We start from the raw sequence: 14,762 nt of genomic DNA, 5'->3' as shown, positions 1-14,762 counted from the left end.
TGATTAGATTCGGCGCCGAGGTGGCCGCCAGTAGTGCCGTTGGTCTGCTCCCAAACGCCAAACTCGCAATTGTTCTGGTCCCGTACAAGAACACGAACTACATCTTGTGGAATTAGGCTAGGAGATTATGAAGACTGCAGGTATTTGTAAACATATCGCCGGCTTAAAAGTATTTTTGCACAGCGCGACCTCCATTCATATCGTGGTTCGCCAAGCTCTCGCAAGCTACTGCCGGGCTCTCCGAAGGGTGCGCGGAGACTGTTGCCGTAAGATTGAGGGGCGTGAGGCTAGCCCTCACATAATCATCACCAGAATTGTTCCACCACTGCTTATCAGACATACTTTACGTTCGGAAGCTACATCCGGTGTTGTACGATTCCTACTCGTGCCGTGTTTTCCGACTATTGTGCAAAATAAGTGCCGAAAAGTGGTCCGGACTAGCGGTCAGACTTTTCGAGCAAGTAACTCTCTTCAGGAATTTCCGATGTCTAACCATTTATGCAGTGTTCTATATTTCAACTTGGCCATTTTATGTTTTCTGGACCAATGCAGAGTGGAACTCTCTTAAATGCCCCATGTCACAGTGTCAAGGCCTAAAAGCTGATGAGTCTGGTTCTATCTGCTCAGTTGTAGCGGTCGTCACAGTTTCCATCTGGATAAGGGGTCTCCCTACAGTCCCAGACATTGTACCAATGGGGAGATTTACTGCATTTACCATAGGTATGTCATACGTAGTAGCTAAGACCTTTCCCATCCTCTTTAACCTCCGTATATCTTCCACCACCACTCTTTGCGGCCTACGGATATCGCCCGGAGACTTATACATTAAACAACCTCTCTTCTTGCAAGCCACCGATAACCACCACATACCATGTTCCCGAGCGGGCACCATCAGAAGACTCAATCTCTCGACTCCGTATTGTTTATGTCACTAGCAGCACAGAAGGAAGTTGTCAACCCCCACAGCATTGAACTGAAGAGCCAATTGGCGGCTGATGTAGACTCTGTAAGATCTATGTCTCACCAGCAGACGTATATTCCTGGTCATTTCCGGGCAACCCACAGCATGACCAAGTAGCGCTCCGTGTATACGCAATTGCAGAAAAAAGATGGCCTTGCGCGTCGTGTGTTGAAAATACAGATATGACGATGCCTTCGCCGATGTCGATCTGAAAGTCACTCATGGAATGAGCACGTACAGGATTCTACAATATTCTCAATACGACAAGCAGTTTCTCAATTCTGAGACAAAGTCAGACTTGATTGGAGAGAAGTTACATACGCTTTGGGCTGTGTCTTCTTGTTCAAAAAAACTTCCATCGCGAATTGATAGGAGCCGCCGTCTTTTGGGAGAACGAGCTCTCCGGACTCGGCATATTCTGAGCAGAGGGTCAGAAACATACCTCTATGATCAACGAAATACTGCGGCAACTAGCAAGCAACGACCGGCGACTTTCATCAAGCACGCTTCTGTATACAGCTGCGGAGTGTTTCCAGCACGCCCTTGAGCTTGGGGGTGGCTTAACGGACTCCCGGGATGCTGTGCCTCCGCACAAGACGTAGAATCCTTGGTCTCGTGGACCGGCTCAGGCAGAAATTACTGTCAGGTGCTTTAGGTAGAGAACCTCGTGATAGTCAGCCCATATGTTTGCTGCCCCGACCTAGCACTAGAAATTATCTTTGTAAACCTACACCATACAATTGGCTTGAGGGCAACGCAATTAAGGCTTGTCCGAGGCTGTACTGGAAGAGCCTGAACGTCGTGTCAAACATGGTGATACATGCAGATGCCTTCATGATTAACTAAATCCTATGCACAAGTCTCTCCCAGGTGTGAAAAGCAGCTAAGACCTCGCCCAGTCTTCCCACCTAAAAGATAACAAAAAATTTTTACCCAACTAGTGTACAGTACACGAAACATGGACCTCTTTCCTCGTCAGAGCTTACATCTTGGACTAATCAGATCGTCGGTTCCAGTTATTGATCGTGGCCCATGGAGCTTATCTCATCGGCCGGCCTGGGGGACGTGGTGAAGCCTAAGAGTATAGAGGCTTCTGCACTGTAACCATGAGGTGCAGGTAGAGCAACGCGTTCCAAAGCCCCGTAGAGTAAATGCATGAGATGGAAAATGTAGTCAGGGCTGTTCAGGTGGAAAATGCTCTAAATTTGATTGGCCACAGGACTCAGCTGCAATAGTACACTGCGTGTTAGTCCGTTTCAAATACAGGCAAGGAGGCCTCAATCCCACCCGGAAGTTGCTGATCTAACAGGTTTAAAGACCTCCACTAACATCAATAGCAAAAAGCAAGGATCCTTTGTGTTTTAAAAGCCCGCGTGGCCCGTGTGTAGTAGTTATCCGATCAGGTACGGACTGATGCCCAATTCAAGCCTCCGTTCCTCGCTCCATGTTTCAATTGACCCAATGATGTTCAACCCGCTAGCACCATTGGTACTCAAAATTCTGACGTAAGCTACACGGTTTCATTTAAACTCTTAAGGTTATGGGATATGACTCAAAACTACCATTTATGGATTCATTGTGGAAGGACTTCGGGCTAAGCACAGTATTGCAGAGAGCCCAATCTCTAAAATTCTAGCGACCATTAGCACTTAACAAGGAGATAGAGTAAGTTTAAATAAAACCCGTCATTTTCTACATCCGATGATGTGAATTAGCCTCGCCTGCGTCACCTTGCGCTTGGGGCCTCCGGCATTCTCGGGACCGGCGGTGCATTCGAATTCGTACCGTACAGTGGATCACACGACCCTGACTGATCCATTGAGCTGAACCTATCCGCGGATGAGCCATTGAGCACTCAACAGCAAAGATCAATAATACGTGAAATTCCTGTGTCTGGAGATGTACAGTATGACGGAACAGTTGGTGCTGGCATCTTCGTACTAGCTCTAGTTAGGCACCAAGCGCCCTTTACACTTACCAAGGAGCATCCTGGCGTTAAACAAACGACTACAACAAAGATAACGGCTGTGCTGATACCATATTTTCATAAGCAGTAGGATAAAAATACTTGCAGCGGCTTTTCCCGACCAAAATCCACCTTTCATACATCGATTTTGGTAGTACGACATACATCTCTGCTGTTCTCTGCAAGTCTGCCATTTCTCGATACTAGTATTACAGCAAAAGCTTAGGATGAACAGTTAACGGCATTGACCAAAGATCAAGCTACATATGCATATCAGATACTTGGCGATAGCTTTGGGTGGCTGCTACGCCTAGGGATTGCACCGATAAGTACTACGCCTACTCGGGTCGCACTCGAGATCATAATATACAGTAGGTAATGCGCTTTTTCAGTGCTATCTTACGGAAGAAGGCCTTGTCTGTGTTTGCAGGGTCCTGTATCAAAAACGCACTCCCTGCCACACCTTAACCTTATTTTTACTTTGCGTCCACCCAATTGGCTAGATCGCGTATGCCCCGCTAAGAGTGAGTTTGTTGCCGGCTTAGCCTGCCTGCTTACGCCCCGACTTTGGAGCACTGAAGTACGTATTCGTAGTGGGCCGCCTGGCCCAGGTACTGTCACTACCGTATGTACTCAACATATCCTTACTACCCTAGGGCCCAAGGTAGCTTAGTGCAGAACCTGGGCTAGGCCGGTTTTCGAAGGCGGTCACCAAGCCTACCAGCCGTCAGCGGACCGTCCGTCCATTTTTTGCCAGCTGACACATATGAATAGCCCCTGCCGTAGCAGCACCCCTACCTTGTTTCTGCCAGCACGCTAAGCCCTATTGAATTGTCGCTAGGCTTCTCTAAGCTACCTTGGGCCTTAGCGTCATACGGATATGATGAGTACCTATGGTACGTCCAATCCTCACCTGCCTGCCTTTGAAACATAAGATACAGATGACAACGTCACACAATTTAGCTCGCATGGCTTGTCAAACGCATCCGTTGACGGGACTAAATTTCATACTTAAGGGGCTCGTTTGCTGAAACTCATGAGCCACTACTCTCTACGCTTATGAATGCCGGGACGCATTCCCACAAGACGGAAGCAACACGCCTCATTGGGCTGGTATATCACACTGCCTTATCCTTAACACATCGGTTGCCCCTGATGGCTCGGTATGGTGTAACAAGGGTAAAGACCGGGTGCACTACATGCAAGTGGGTGGCTCCCGCAAAATTAACTTACGGCGGTCCTCATTTCCTTCCTCAAACAGTCGCTAACTAGCCCAGAATCCGCAGAGTCAAGTGTGACGAATCGCGTCCAGCATGCAACCGGTGTGTCAAAACGGGCAGGAATTGCGATGGTTATGCTATCCTGCCGGTGGGAGCGTATTCGTGGCCCGAACTATTACGCCCGCCCGTAGCGCAGATGGCGCCCGATACCGAACATCGAGCTCTAGCCTTTTTCAGGAGGGCCGTCGCACCCCAGTTATCCGGTCCTTTCGATGGCTACTTTTGGACCCACCTGGTTTCTCAAGTCTCTTGCCAAGACGCTGCAACGAAACATGCCCTACTAGCAATCAGTTCGTTATACGAAAAGTTGAACGAAGACCCGCTGGACCAACTTGGCGAAAAGAACAACTTTGCAGTCACCCACTATAACGAATCTATCAAGCACTTAATGCTCACCAACGATCAAGAAAGAGTGCTTCTTGTCTGCGTCCTCTTTGTCTGCATTGATATGATCCGTGGCGACAGCCAAGGTGTTATCGATCACTGCCGACACGGTGTTAAAATCCTGAACAGCATCCGGTCCAGGTCCGCCTTGACCAGAGAATACCTAGAGCCGGTTTTCTGTCGCCTCAGTACGGTGCCATTCTCACTTGGCGTCCGTCCGGAGGCCTTCCCGGACTTTGAGTCACCATGCGTCGCCCCGACAGCACCATTTTTCAGTTTATCAGATGTCCAAGCAGCCCTGGAACCGCTACTTTTGCGGGCCATCCGCTTCATACGGGCCGCAGACGCGTACCGGCTAGGGGAACCGTCACATCCCAAGCCTGACACGAAAATGATACAAGAGCGACATGACATTAACGGGTTGCTTGATGCCTGGTTAATATCGTATCAGGAATTCAAGAAGTTCAGGGCGATTCGGAAGAATAACCGTAGGAAAATGCGGGAAGAGATTATCGAATACTTACTCAAGTCGAAATGGCTTGTCGGCAAAATCTGGATCGATACATGCTTCTCTCGCGACGAGGCAATTTACGATTGCCATCTGGAGAAGTTCCATCAGATTATAGATCTTATGAGACAAGCAGGAGTTATACTGTTGTTGGATAAGTATCCCCGCGCTAAGTTTACATTTGAAATATGCTTCGCCCCGCTGCTAGTTTTTGTTGTTCTCAAGTGCCGTTTGCTGAGCTTGCGGGTGGCAGCAATCAAGCTTATGAAGGCAATAGCCCATGAGAAGGAGAGCTTGTGGGGCCTCAGTGCTTTTACCGCGTTTGGAACTAAGGCAATCATGTTTGAGCACGGCTTACAACTTAGCCCGGGCGAAGACATTCTGGATGTGGTCGACGACGGCTCGTTACCTCCAGAAGAGCGGCGGATCAAAGAATCGTTCAAGCGGCCTGAGATGCGTATAGTATCTGGGAGCAATGGTCTAATTACTGTATGGAGGAAAGTCGATCTTCTGTTAAGGGAACCAGAGGGGCCTATCACAGTTAAGGAGGAGTGGTATTCAATACAACTAAAGCCCAAATCCTGATTACTGTTTTGCACCCCTCATCTGTTTGTCTTGTTAATTCCAACTGTTGAGAAAAATGCAATTTGTCCTCTGCACGCGCATGAAAGATGCAATATCGACACTGTCGTTCTTAATAAGTACGTTAAAGGCCAGCGCCGTTTCCCAGTTTCTCTGTTCGAATTAGTATCCCAGAGTATCTCTACATATGTCGCATAACGCATATGGTTCGAAGGTATAAAGGCACTGACGGTGATGGGGACGATGTTGTTTTTGTAGAGTCCCTACAATCCGCGCTTTTGCGACGATCAAAAAGGTGCGCCATCTTGATTCGTTTTGCATCGAGAACAATCGAGTCGTATCGACCTCGAGGCTTTCCAACTAAGCCCTTACTTGTTTACAAAACTCCCATATGAGATTAAAATCAGGGATGATATGGAAAATAAAGTCGTTGACAATTCCACTACTTCTCAGACAACTGCTTGGTCTGGGCCAGCATAGATAACTAGCTACCAAAGGTGCCTAGACCTAGTCCAGCGTTCTTGAAGTATAGAGCCAGAAACGCTCAACCAATATTTTTCTCAAGAAGAAGCAGCAGCCATCAATGGATGGCTACGCCGAGCTTGGAGTCAAGACATTGGACACTGTGGCAGAGATTCAATGAGCATACCGTGACCTAGCGCTGCGGTGTCACTTCAACAAGCAAGCGATCTGAGCATGTCTTGACGCGAAAGAGTCTCGTAAGGTGCGATGACCTCTGTTCCAAGTCTGAGAGGGCTCCTGTCCCGACTGCAATTCAGAAATGCCCTGTAACAGAGACCAAAGGCAGCTTCGAGGGGCTAGATGAGAACGACAACCTGGGATGTGTTCAACACAAAGCACTTCGAGAAGGAATGCCACGGTGAAGCTTGGAATTCCACACAAGCGCGCATTACTTGAGATCATTTACCAGTGTTCTGTTACTTGCAAGAAACTTCGACATCGCGCTTGTCGCAAAAATGTGTCGAATTGAAGCTCACTGAGATGACGATGTTGAGTTCAGAGACCCACCTCGGACTCGGAGGTTCACATCGGAGGTGGGCCAGGCCGGCGAGATTCCAAGTCGAACGAATAATGAATGCAATCGCCCACCATCAGACAAACCCGAGAAAGCCAATAATTTCAGACACAAATTGGCTTGGTTCCTTTAGCGTCTGACAGCTGAGCGTCTAGCGCCATCAGCACTAAACCCGGTCCGATCAGCCATTTGCCCCTAGTCGTCCTTGACCAATAATGGGTCGCCAGCGGCAAGCATTTCGCTGCCTAGGGAGGATTCAACACCACGAATTCATCATATATCTTACTCGTAGCCCAGACTCATCGGTTTAATTGTATCTCTCCATTGCTGCCTCTTGGCCCTTTCTCGTGCTTTGAGGATACCATGGTGAGCATTTCGGGAGTCGAAGGTGGCTTCGTGCCATTCACGGCACTAGCCGCGATCCCAGTGCTCCTTTTGGTCGCGTACCTTGCTGCCAACCCGGTGTCAATGTACCCGAAAGAGCCGCCCCTCGTTCTTCCAATAGTGCCTTTCGTTGGCCACATCATAGGGATTCTGCAGCACTCATGGCAGTACCTCCACATGATTCAGTTCGTTCTGGCTCATCCAATGACTTCAAGGCCTCAAAACCCACTAACTTGATCTCTTTAGCACCAAGCATCACCGCGCAATATTGACCCTCCCCATGCTCAACGGGAAAGTCTATGTCGTTAACGACCCAGAACTCGCGCAGGCCGCCCTCCGTAATCGGTCCCTTAGTTTCGATCCGTTCTTGAGGGACCTCATCAAGGGCATGGCCCGCGTCGGCGCTGAGACGATGAAGATCTGGGATGACCCTACGTTCTACGGTCGCTGGGTCAAGATCCTTTACGGTGGAATGGCGGGGCAGTCCCTTCTCGGGCTCAACATCTCAGCTGTGGGGCAGGTTGCTGCCAGCTTGAATGAAATTGGGGACGATGTAGAGGTGGAAGACTTGTACACGTGGACTCGTCAGATGTTCACCTTGGCTAGCACAGATTCGCTCTATGGGAGCAGGAATCCATTGAGGGAGGACAAGAGGCTCGTCAATGCCTACTGGTAAGCGATATTTCTTGCTACATCATGAATCTCAAGCTGTACTAACTTCAACAGGGACTATGAGGCCGAGGTGAACAAGCTCATGGTCGGCGTGTTCCCCTCTATCTTCGCTCCTCGAGGCCACCGCGGTCAAAACCTGTTGCAAGAAGCCTTCCAAGCCTTCTTCGATTCGAACTTGCACGAAGGCCCCGACGTTCCGTCCATTGTCAAAGAGCGCCGCAGACTGACACGGAGCTTCAACATGCCCTCTTCCGCCGCCGCCGCAATCGAGCTTCTGTTCCTCCATGGCGCGATATCAAACACATTCCCGACGTTTTACTGGCTATTCACCCGCGTCTTCAGCCAGCCCGTTCTTCTCGCCCGTCTTCGCGACGAGGTGCACGGCGTCATTGAGGAAACGGACCGCACCACGACGGGTGGGAAGAGGAGATTGGCGACGCTGCATATTGAGAAGATTGAGGAGAGATGCCCGCTTCTCATGTCCTGCTTCCGCGAAACGCACCGCCTTTACGCCTCTGGGGTCCTAGTCCGCAAGGTCATGGCTGACACGACCATCTCGGACGGCAAGACGAGCTATGTCTTGAAGAAGGATGGGCAGGTGCAAGGACCGCAGACTGTCCTGCAACTGAGTCCCGAGATCTGGGGCGACGATGCGATGGAGTTCGTCGGTGATAGGTTCCTGAAGATGGCTGAAGAGAAGGGCGAGGCCGTTGTCAACTTTGCACCGAGAGGGTTTCTTGGATTCGGAGGGGGGAAGCATGTTTGGTGAGTTTCACTGCTCTCTCTTTATCCTGCCATCAGCCGAAGCACAGAATCAGAAGAGGAAGATACCTTGAGACTAACTCAAGCATAGTCCCGGCCGGTACTTTGCTAGCGGCGAGCTTTTGGGATCCATCGCACTGCTGATCTCGGGCTTTGACATTACCAACGGGGAAGGGGACGCAATCGCTGCCCCCAAGCCTACGCAAGTTCCGCTGACGGGCTCACTGGGGAAGCCGGGGCCTGGGAGCGATCTCGTTGGGAAGATACGGAGAAGGCCTGGATGGGAAAATGTCCAGTGGGAAGTCGTTGCTTAGCAGACAAGATTAACCAAATTCTCTTTAGGTTGGCTACTGATAAACTAAGAAAGTTTACCACGATGCATGTGATGACTCGCGAAGACGACTGGAGCTGTTAGAACAAAGTATATGTCGAGTAATTTCATGCTGCGTGTAAAACAGAATGGGTATCTATTGCAAGAAAAAAACTTAAACCGCCCTCTCCAATCGGACAACGCCACCATCCACCTCATCTTCGCAGACCTCTTTGACCACGTCATCGTTGTCCTCCTCCTCATCTCTCGCCAACTTCTTCAACCTTGTTTTCACGGTAGGGTCCTTCTCCAGCTCCTGCCACAACTCCAACCGCCACTCATCAGCACAGACGTCATCCTCCTTTCGAACCCAGGGCCACCTCCATAGCCCGGTCAGTATCATGGATCTCTGCAAGGTGCGGAAGATCGTTTCCATGAGAATGAAAATAGTGGTCATGACAATGAGCGTCAGCCACCATGCCCAATCCGCACCGAACGTTTTCGAAAATCCGTCCCGCACGGAGTATGGCGACGGGGAACGGGCGTAGATGGATGAGAGGAAGCCGTTCCACGCCCACCAACCCGAAAAGGTGATGAAGAAGCACGCCATCATAATGGTTGATTTGTAGTGAGTTTCAAGGATACTGCGACACAGTTAGTCTTGGGACATGTTCGGATGAGATTCGCCATCAGGTACTTACAAGCACTTGTAGTTGATCCAGACGACGCCCAACGTAAATGAGAGATCACCAACGGCAAAGAGACCCTGGTCGCTCGAATGCGCGAACCATACATACCCCGCCCAGACGCCCCAGTACGCCAACACACCTTGACACGCCGCCGAGAACATCCAGGCGGTGTACTTGACTAGATTCAGTCCCATGTTTCGTTGGCCATACACGTACAGCTCTGGGACAGCGAGTAGGGTATCTGCGCTGAGATCTTGCTCCCAAATACCCATACAGATGACGCAGAGACTGGTGAACAGGGTGTTGAAGACAGTCAAGCTGGCCGATTCGTACAGCGAAGTACCCGTGTAACCGTTGTAGCGCTGATACATGGCAGTGGGCAGGTAGAAGAACATCTCTTTCCAGAAAGTGCACAGAATGAACTTGGCAGTCCGGACGTAGTTCCATCGGCCGTGCACCAGGAGCAAACGCTGCAAGTATCGGAACTGGGCGATGGCGTAATCGGCCACTCGAGCAGCCTGCAGACCCTCCTTTCCCGAAATTCCGACGCCGACGTGGCTGGCGGAAATCATTGCCAGGTCGTTGGCGCCATCACCAATAGCAAGGGTCAGTCCATGACCCATGCGGCCTCCCGACTTACGAAGCTGCGAGCGGACGGTCTTGACCATAAGAGCCTTTTGCGCCGGCGAGGCACGGCAACAGATGACGGAGTCAACGAAGGGCACAACCGAGTAGAACTGGGCGGTCAATTCAGGTGACTTCTCAATGGCAGCCAAAGACTGTCCATCGATGACGACAACGCTGTGGACACAGCCAGAGTGCAAGTCTTCAGACAGCGCCATCAGCTGACCCTGAAGATCTCCCTTCGACACATCAAGGGTGAAAAGGTCAGAGACGGGCTGGCAGATGCGTGTCGAGTGGGCAATGTTGATGGCCGTCTCGCGCTTATCGCCCGTCAACATCCAAACCTTGATGTTAGCCCGTCGAAGCTTGTCGATGGTCTCCGGTACGCCCTCTTGCAGTTTGTCCTCGATCGCGGATGCGCCAACAAGGCTAAGAGACTGCTCAATGGTCTCTGCCGCAGCCTCGATCTTCTCCTGTCGGTTGATCAAGCTAGTAGCGGCTTCATCAAAAGATTGCTTCCACGTGCGGTAGTCCTGCTCAGAGATGAACTTCTGAGCGAAAAGTAGCGTGCGCAGGCCTTCGGTGGCAAAGTCGTCCAGGTGTTTGAAACAGCGAGTAAAAATAGTCGAGTCATCGGCAATGGCGGGGTCGTCGAGGAATGCGAACTTCTCGGGGGTATGGTGGGCAAGGTTAGGAGAGGCTGGCGATGCATCAAACGAGGTAGTACGGATGTTGATCGAGGGTCGAAGTAAATCGCCGGATTTGCCCAGCCTGCTTGCCTCGAAAGACTGGCTGCGGTCCACGTGAGGTCTTGTACTCGGTCCTGGAGCATTACGTGCAATACCGATGCTTCTTCGCAGAGACATGCTTGCACGGCCGCTGACACTGATTGTTGGCTCTTGTTGTTCGCTCTTCCGAAGAAGCTCGTGTTCCAGGTCCGCGCTCTTGCGAACGTTCTGGGCTTTTTGCAAGGCCAGATTAGCCAACTTCAACCTCGGAAGAATAACCGAATCGGCACCTTTGCAAATAATGCAGATCCGTCCATCAGGGTACCGTACGACGATAGACATCCTCTTTCGGTGGCTGCTGAACTCAATGACATCCAATATCTCGAACGTCATGTCCTTCCCAGTGTCGCCAGCATCCGAGGCGTGTCGCAATGTAATATTCGAAGACGTTCGAGAAATGACACTGTATCCCAGCTCCTGCGCTGCTCGAACGATCGCCAGTTCGTCTGGAGATGAAGACTGGTACTCCACCTCGCCATCGCGAATTTCCGGTAGACAGGTGTGACAAAGAGCCATGGCCAGAATGTAGTCCTTGGCTCTCCTGGCGAACAGGGAGTGAGGTCTCAAAGCAATGAACTCCAAAAGTTCTTTAGTAGTCACATCCGGTTGCACATGATCTGGGCGACCTGTGGAGCGCCACTGGGAGGAGGATCGTCGGGTAGATGGTGCACGAGACTGGGCCATAGATGGCCTTCCAAGAGCTGTTGGCGACTGGACGTAATCATCGACCACGGCATCCGCCCTTATGTACTGAGTCGAAACTCGAGGACCTCCTTTGACCTCTGAAAGCGTGTCAACAGAGCTGCTCTCGCCGCCCTCGGCCTCAAGGTCGACATCGGGTTGATGAAGCCATGCTGTGCCCGCAATGCTTAGTTTCCGGAACTTCATGACGTTCTCAGTAAGTGTGCCCGTCTTGTCGGTAAATATGTAGCCCACTTGGCCTAAGTTCTCGAGAATCGTGTTCGTGTTGCAACGCGCAGGCGTATCTGTCTTGGCATGGTACATCTCAACATCGGAGTTGAGCATGAGCAGCTGTCCAACTTTGACAATCTCGAGACTGACGTAGAGCGCCAGCGGTATGACGTTGTTGAATTGAATGATGTAACCAATGATGATCTCGTGAAACTTGACTTGGGCATCTTTGAGGTACCATGAATTTCTTTCCTGCGACCTCTGCCACATGATGTATCCCATGGAGCAGCCAACAGAGAGGATGATGACATAAATAGCGAGGGTGATGACAATCTTGTTGGCGACGGTTTCAAGGGCTGGCTTTTTCGCCTTGGGATGCTGATTGGCGTTCATGCGGATTTTGCACTCTTCGCCTGTGTTGATGACGATGCCGATTGCATATCCAGTGTTCCTCAAGATGCTCCCGCGGTAAATGACTTCGGCGGACGTGAGTGGCAGCGACTTGCCGTCTACAGTGATCTTGCCATCGAATTTGTATAAATCAGGATTTGGGTCTTCGACAGCGAGTTCAGCGTTGGACATGGTTATCTTTTCAAACGTATCATAATCCTTCAGGGCTGCCGAAACTTGCTTGCTCTTGAGGTTTGTCTCGCCGTCCAGTGCCATCGTTTCAATGTAAGCGAGGCCATTTTCTCCGTCGGTGGAGAGCAGCACAATGTCGGCTGGGACTGGGTCATCTCTTGATAACCTGATGAGATCTCCAACTTCAATATCACACCATTTTGTGGTTGTCCAGGGCCCGTCATCTGGACATGTTTCCCGCCCTTTTTTGCTCTTCACAAGCAATCCGCGGAGCTTTGATAGCCAATCCTGCGTGGCCGTATTGCGATGCTTCGAGCGCTTGAGGACGCGTGCTGTTTCCGCATTCTCCACCTTGTCGAGCCGATGCCGCTTGAAATCGTCATATCCCTCTTTGGCGATTGTAACCAAAACAAAGAATAATAACGGTAAAATAGTGGTGGTCGAGCCAGTTGTGGAGAGTCCAGGTATGGTCTGGGGCACACCAACGCAAAGAAAATAAAAGTTGCCGATTCGAGAAAACTGGAAAAACAACTGCTTTGGGATGAAGTCGTAGACGGTGTATCGGGACGTTCGGATGGCATTGGATACGTAGGGGTGACCGCCTCGGCGCTCGTCGGTCAAGGGTGCATCTTGATCCAGCCGTAGAGGAATGCGACGGCCATTCTTGGAGGGCGGGAGTGTCTTTTGGCCCAACACCACCTCACGGAAGCCGCTTTTGTACCACGTAAGAGCATCGCGTCCTGTGATAGCGCCAAGCAGTCGCGCCTTGACAGCCTTCTCGTCGGTTCCGGGCGGCGCATCGCCCGGTGGTGCGTCGGGTGTCGGTTTTTCGTTCATCGTAGCGGCATCTGTCAAGCGAGTGACAATTGCAAGAGTTGCGTCTTGCAGGGCGGGTCATTTCCGAGCGCAAACGAGCGGTCGCATCGGTTCGGAATGTGCGCGAGTCGAACGGTAGCGGCGGAGGCGACTTGGGCGTAGCGACCGAGGTCTCCGGATGCTTCAGTAAGGTTGGACGTGCAAAGACTCGAGTCGGAGAATGTGCGGCGCCATTTCACCGTTTCCCCAGACAGCTTCGACGACAAGAGAGGAGACGCGTGTGGAGATAAGTGACGGAGTAAAAAGAGCGGGCATTGAGTTCGTCATTAATGGCCTGCCAGCCCAGGCGCGGTGGGCTGCCAAGAAATCCTCGCGAAATTACGCAGTAGAGCCTGCCGACGCAATCTGTTGCTAAAGATATCGATTAGCCACGCCTCTCCAGGCCTCTCCAGGGCAGAAATCGCTGCATTAGCGGGCAGGTGCCCCATTGGAACCATGATTCCGTGTTGATCTCCCCACGCGGTGGGTTCAACTGGCCAGGGTTCTCGCTGGCTGCTGGTCGACGGCCCTTGTGGCGGTCATGTCTCGTTGCATACGGTACACTAGTGCAAGGTCTCGACCACTCTGGCTGGGTAGCAGTGGGGGTCCGCGGCTCGGTCTCGAGTGAAGTCGACAGAAGGTTACCCAAGGTTCAGGAAAAGCCCGCCGCCATCGTCAGCCTAACAGCCAAATCTTGTCCCACGTGCGGTTCATGCGGTGCGATGATGGGCGAAAAGCTTAACGTTGCGCTGTCCCCCACTAGGACGCCAAGAACGCTGTGCGTATTTCGTTAAGACACCGCAGTGATTGGCTACGGGTTGCACACCGCAACAGCTCCGAATGCCGCCCTGGGCTCATGCCGTTTTGACGTCTTTTTCCGCATCCCGCGTCCGCAACATCCAACGGGACGGGGAAGGCATGCGGCGGCTCCCGCGATAAGAGGTCCGGGCTTCAACACCATTGGCGTTCCCGTTGTCTGCCGTACATGCACCCGCATCGAGCCAATGCGTCCCGAGAATAGACGGCGACCAAGGGGCCAGTCAGCACGGGTGCCATCCGGTGTCTTCCATTTGGCTACCCCTGTAGAATGCTTTGAACTCTTCCACGACAAGCGTCATACAAGTTAAAGGTTCGGGTGGGAGCTGAACAGGCAAGATCCTAAGTCGCGACGTCGCAACTTGGTGGAGTATCTCGCACGCGTATTTCTGGGTGGTCGCCTTGAAGGCAGGGCGGCCGCGGTGTTTATTCGCTGCCGGCACACTGTGCGTTCTTCCAGCCGAGCTGTCGCACGGTCAAAGTTTGTGGTGCCACTGTCTCGTCTGTTGCACGTTGACAATAACAATTTGAGTGGGATGAGAGACAGATGCGAAGGAGGCGAAGAGACAGCAGAAGCATCGAGGGCGGGGCGATGAGGTACAGTGCGGCTGCGACATGAGTCAGCCAAATGACCAACCTAGCCACACGTGA

The 14,762-nt window shown here is 51.5% G+C and overlaps 3 protein-coding genes across 3 annotated transcripts; 1 reads left to right on the top strand and 2 right to left on the bottom strand.

Annotated features, from left to right (window-relative positions):
• Nucleotides 1-7,381: 7,381 nt before the first annotated feature.
• ColSpa_08453 (cholesterol 7-alpha-monooxygenase) lies at nt 7,382-8,849 on the top strand (the record flags this gene model as incomplete). The annotated part of the gene is made up of 3 exons (XM_049274665.1): nt 7,382-7,773; nt 7,828-8,538; nt 8,627-8,849. The coding sequence occupies 3 exons, from the start codon at nt 7,382-7,384 to the stop codon at nt 8,847-8,849; spliced, it is 1,326 nt and encodes a 441-aa protein (XP_049130622.1).
• A 171-nt stretch (nt 8,850-9,020) lies between these two features.
• On the bottom strand, nt 9,021-9,455 carry ColSpa_08452 (uncharacterized protein; the record flags this gene model as incomplete). The annotated part of the gene is made up of 1 exon (XM_049274664.1): nt 9,021-9,455. One exon carries the CDS (start codon nt 9,453-9,455, stop codon nt 9,021-9,023), a length of 435 nt encoding a protein of 144 aa, XP_049130621.1.
• An 87-nt stretch (nt 9,456-9,542) lies between these two features.
• Nucleotides 9,543-13,277, bottom strand: ColSpa_08451 (putative phospholipid-transporting ATPase DRS2; the record flags this gene model as incomplete). The annotated part of the gene is made up of 1 exon (XM_049274663.1): nt 9,543-13,277. One exon carries the CDS (start codon nt 13,275-13,277, stop codon nt 9,543-9,545), a length of 3,735 nt encoding a protein of 1,244 aa, XP_049130620.1.
• Between the last annotated feature and the right edge of the window lie 1,485 nt (nt 13,278-14,762).

The sequence above is a fragment of the Colletotrichum spaethianum genome, assembly GCF_022836535.1.
Source record: "Colletotrichum spaethianum MAFF 239500 DNA, contig22, whole genome shotgun sequence".
In the NCBI taxonomy this organism is placed as follows: Eukaryota; Fungi; Ascomycota; class Sordariomycetes; order Glomerellales; family Glomerellaceae; genus Colletotrichum; species Colletotrichum spaethianum.
This window is presented reverse-complemented; position numbering and strand designations above follow the sequence as displayed.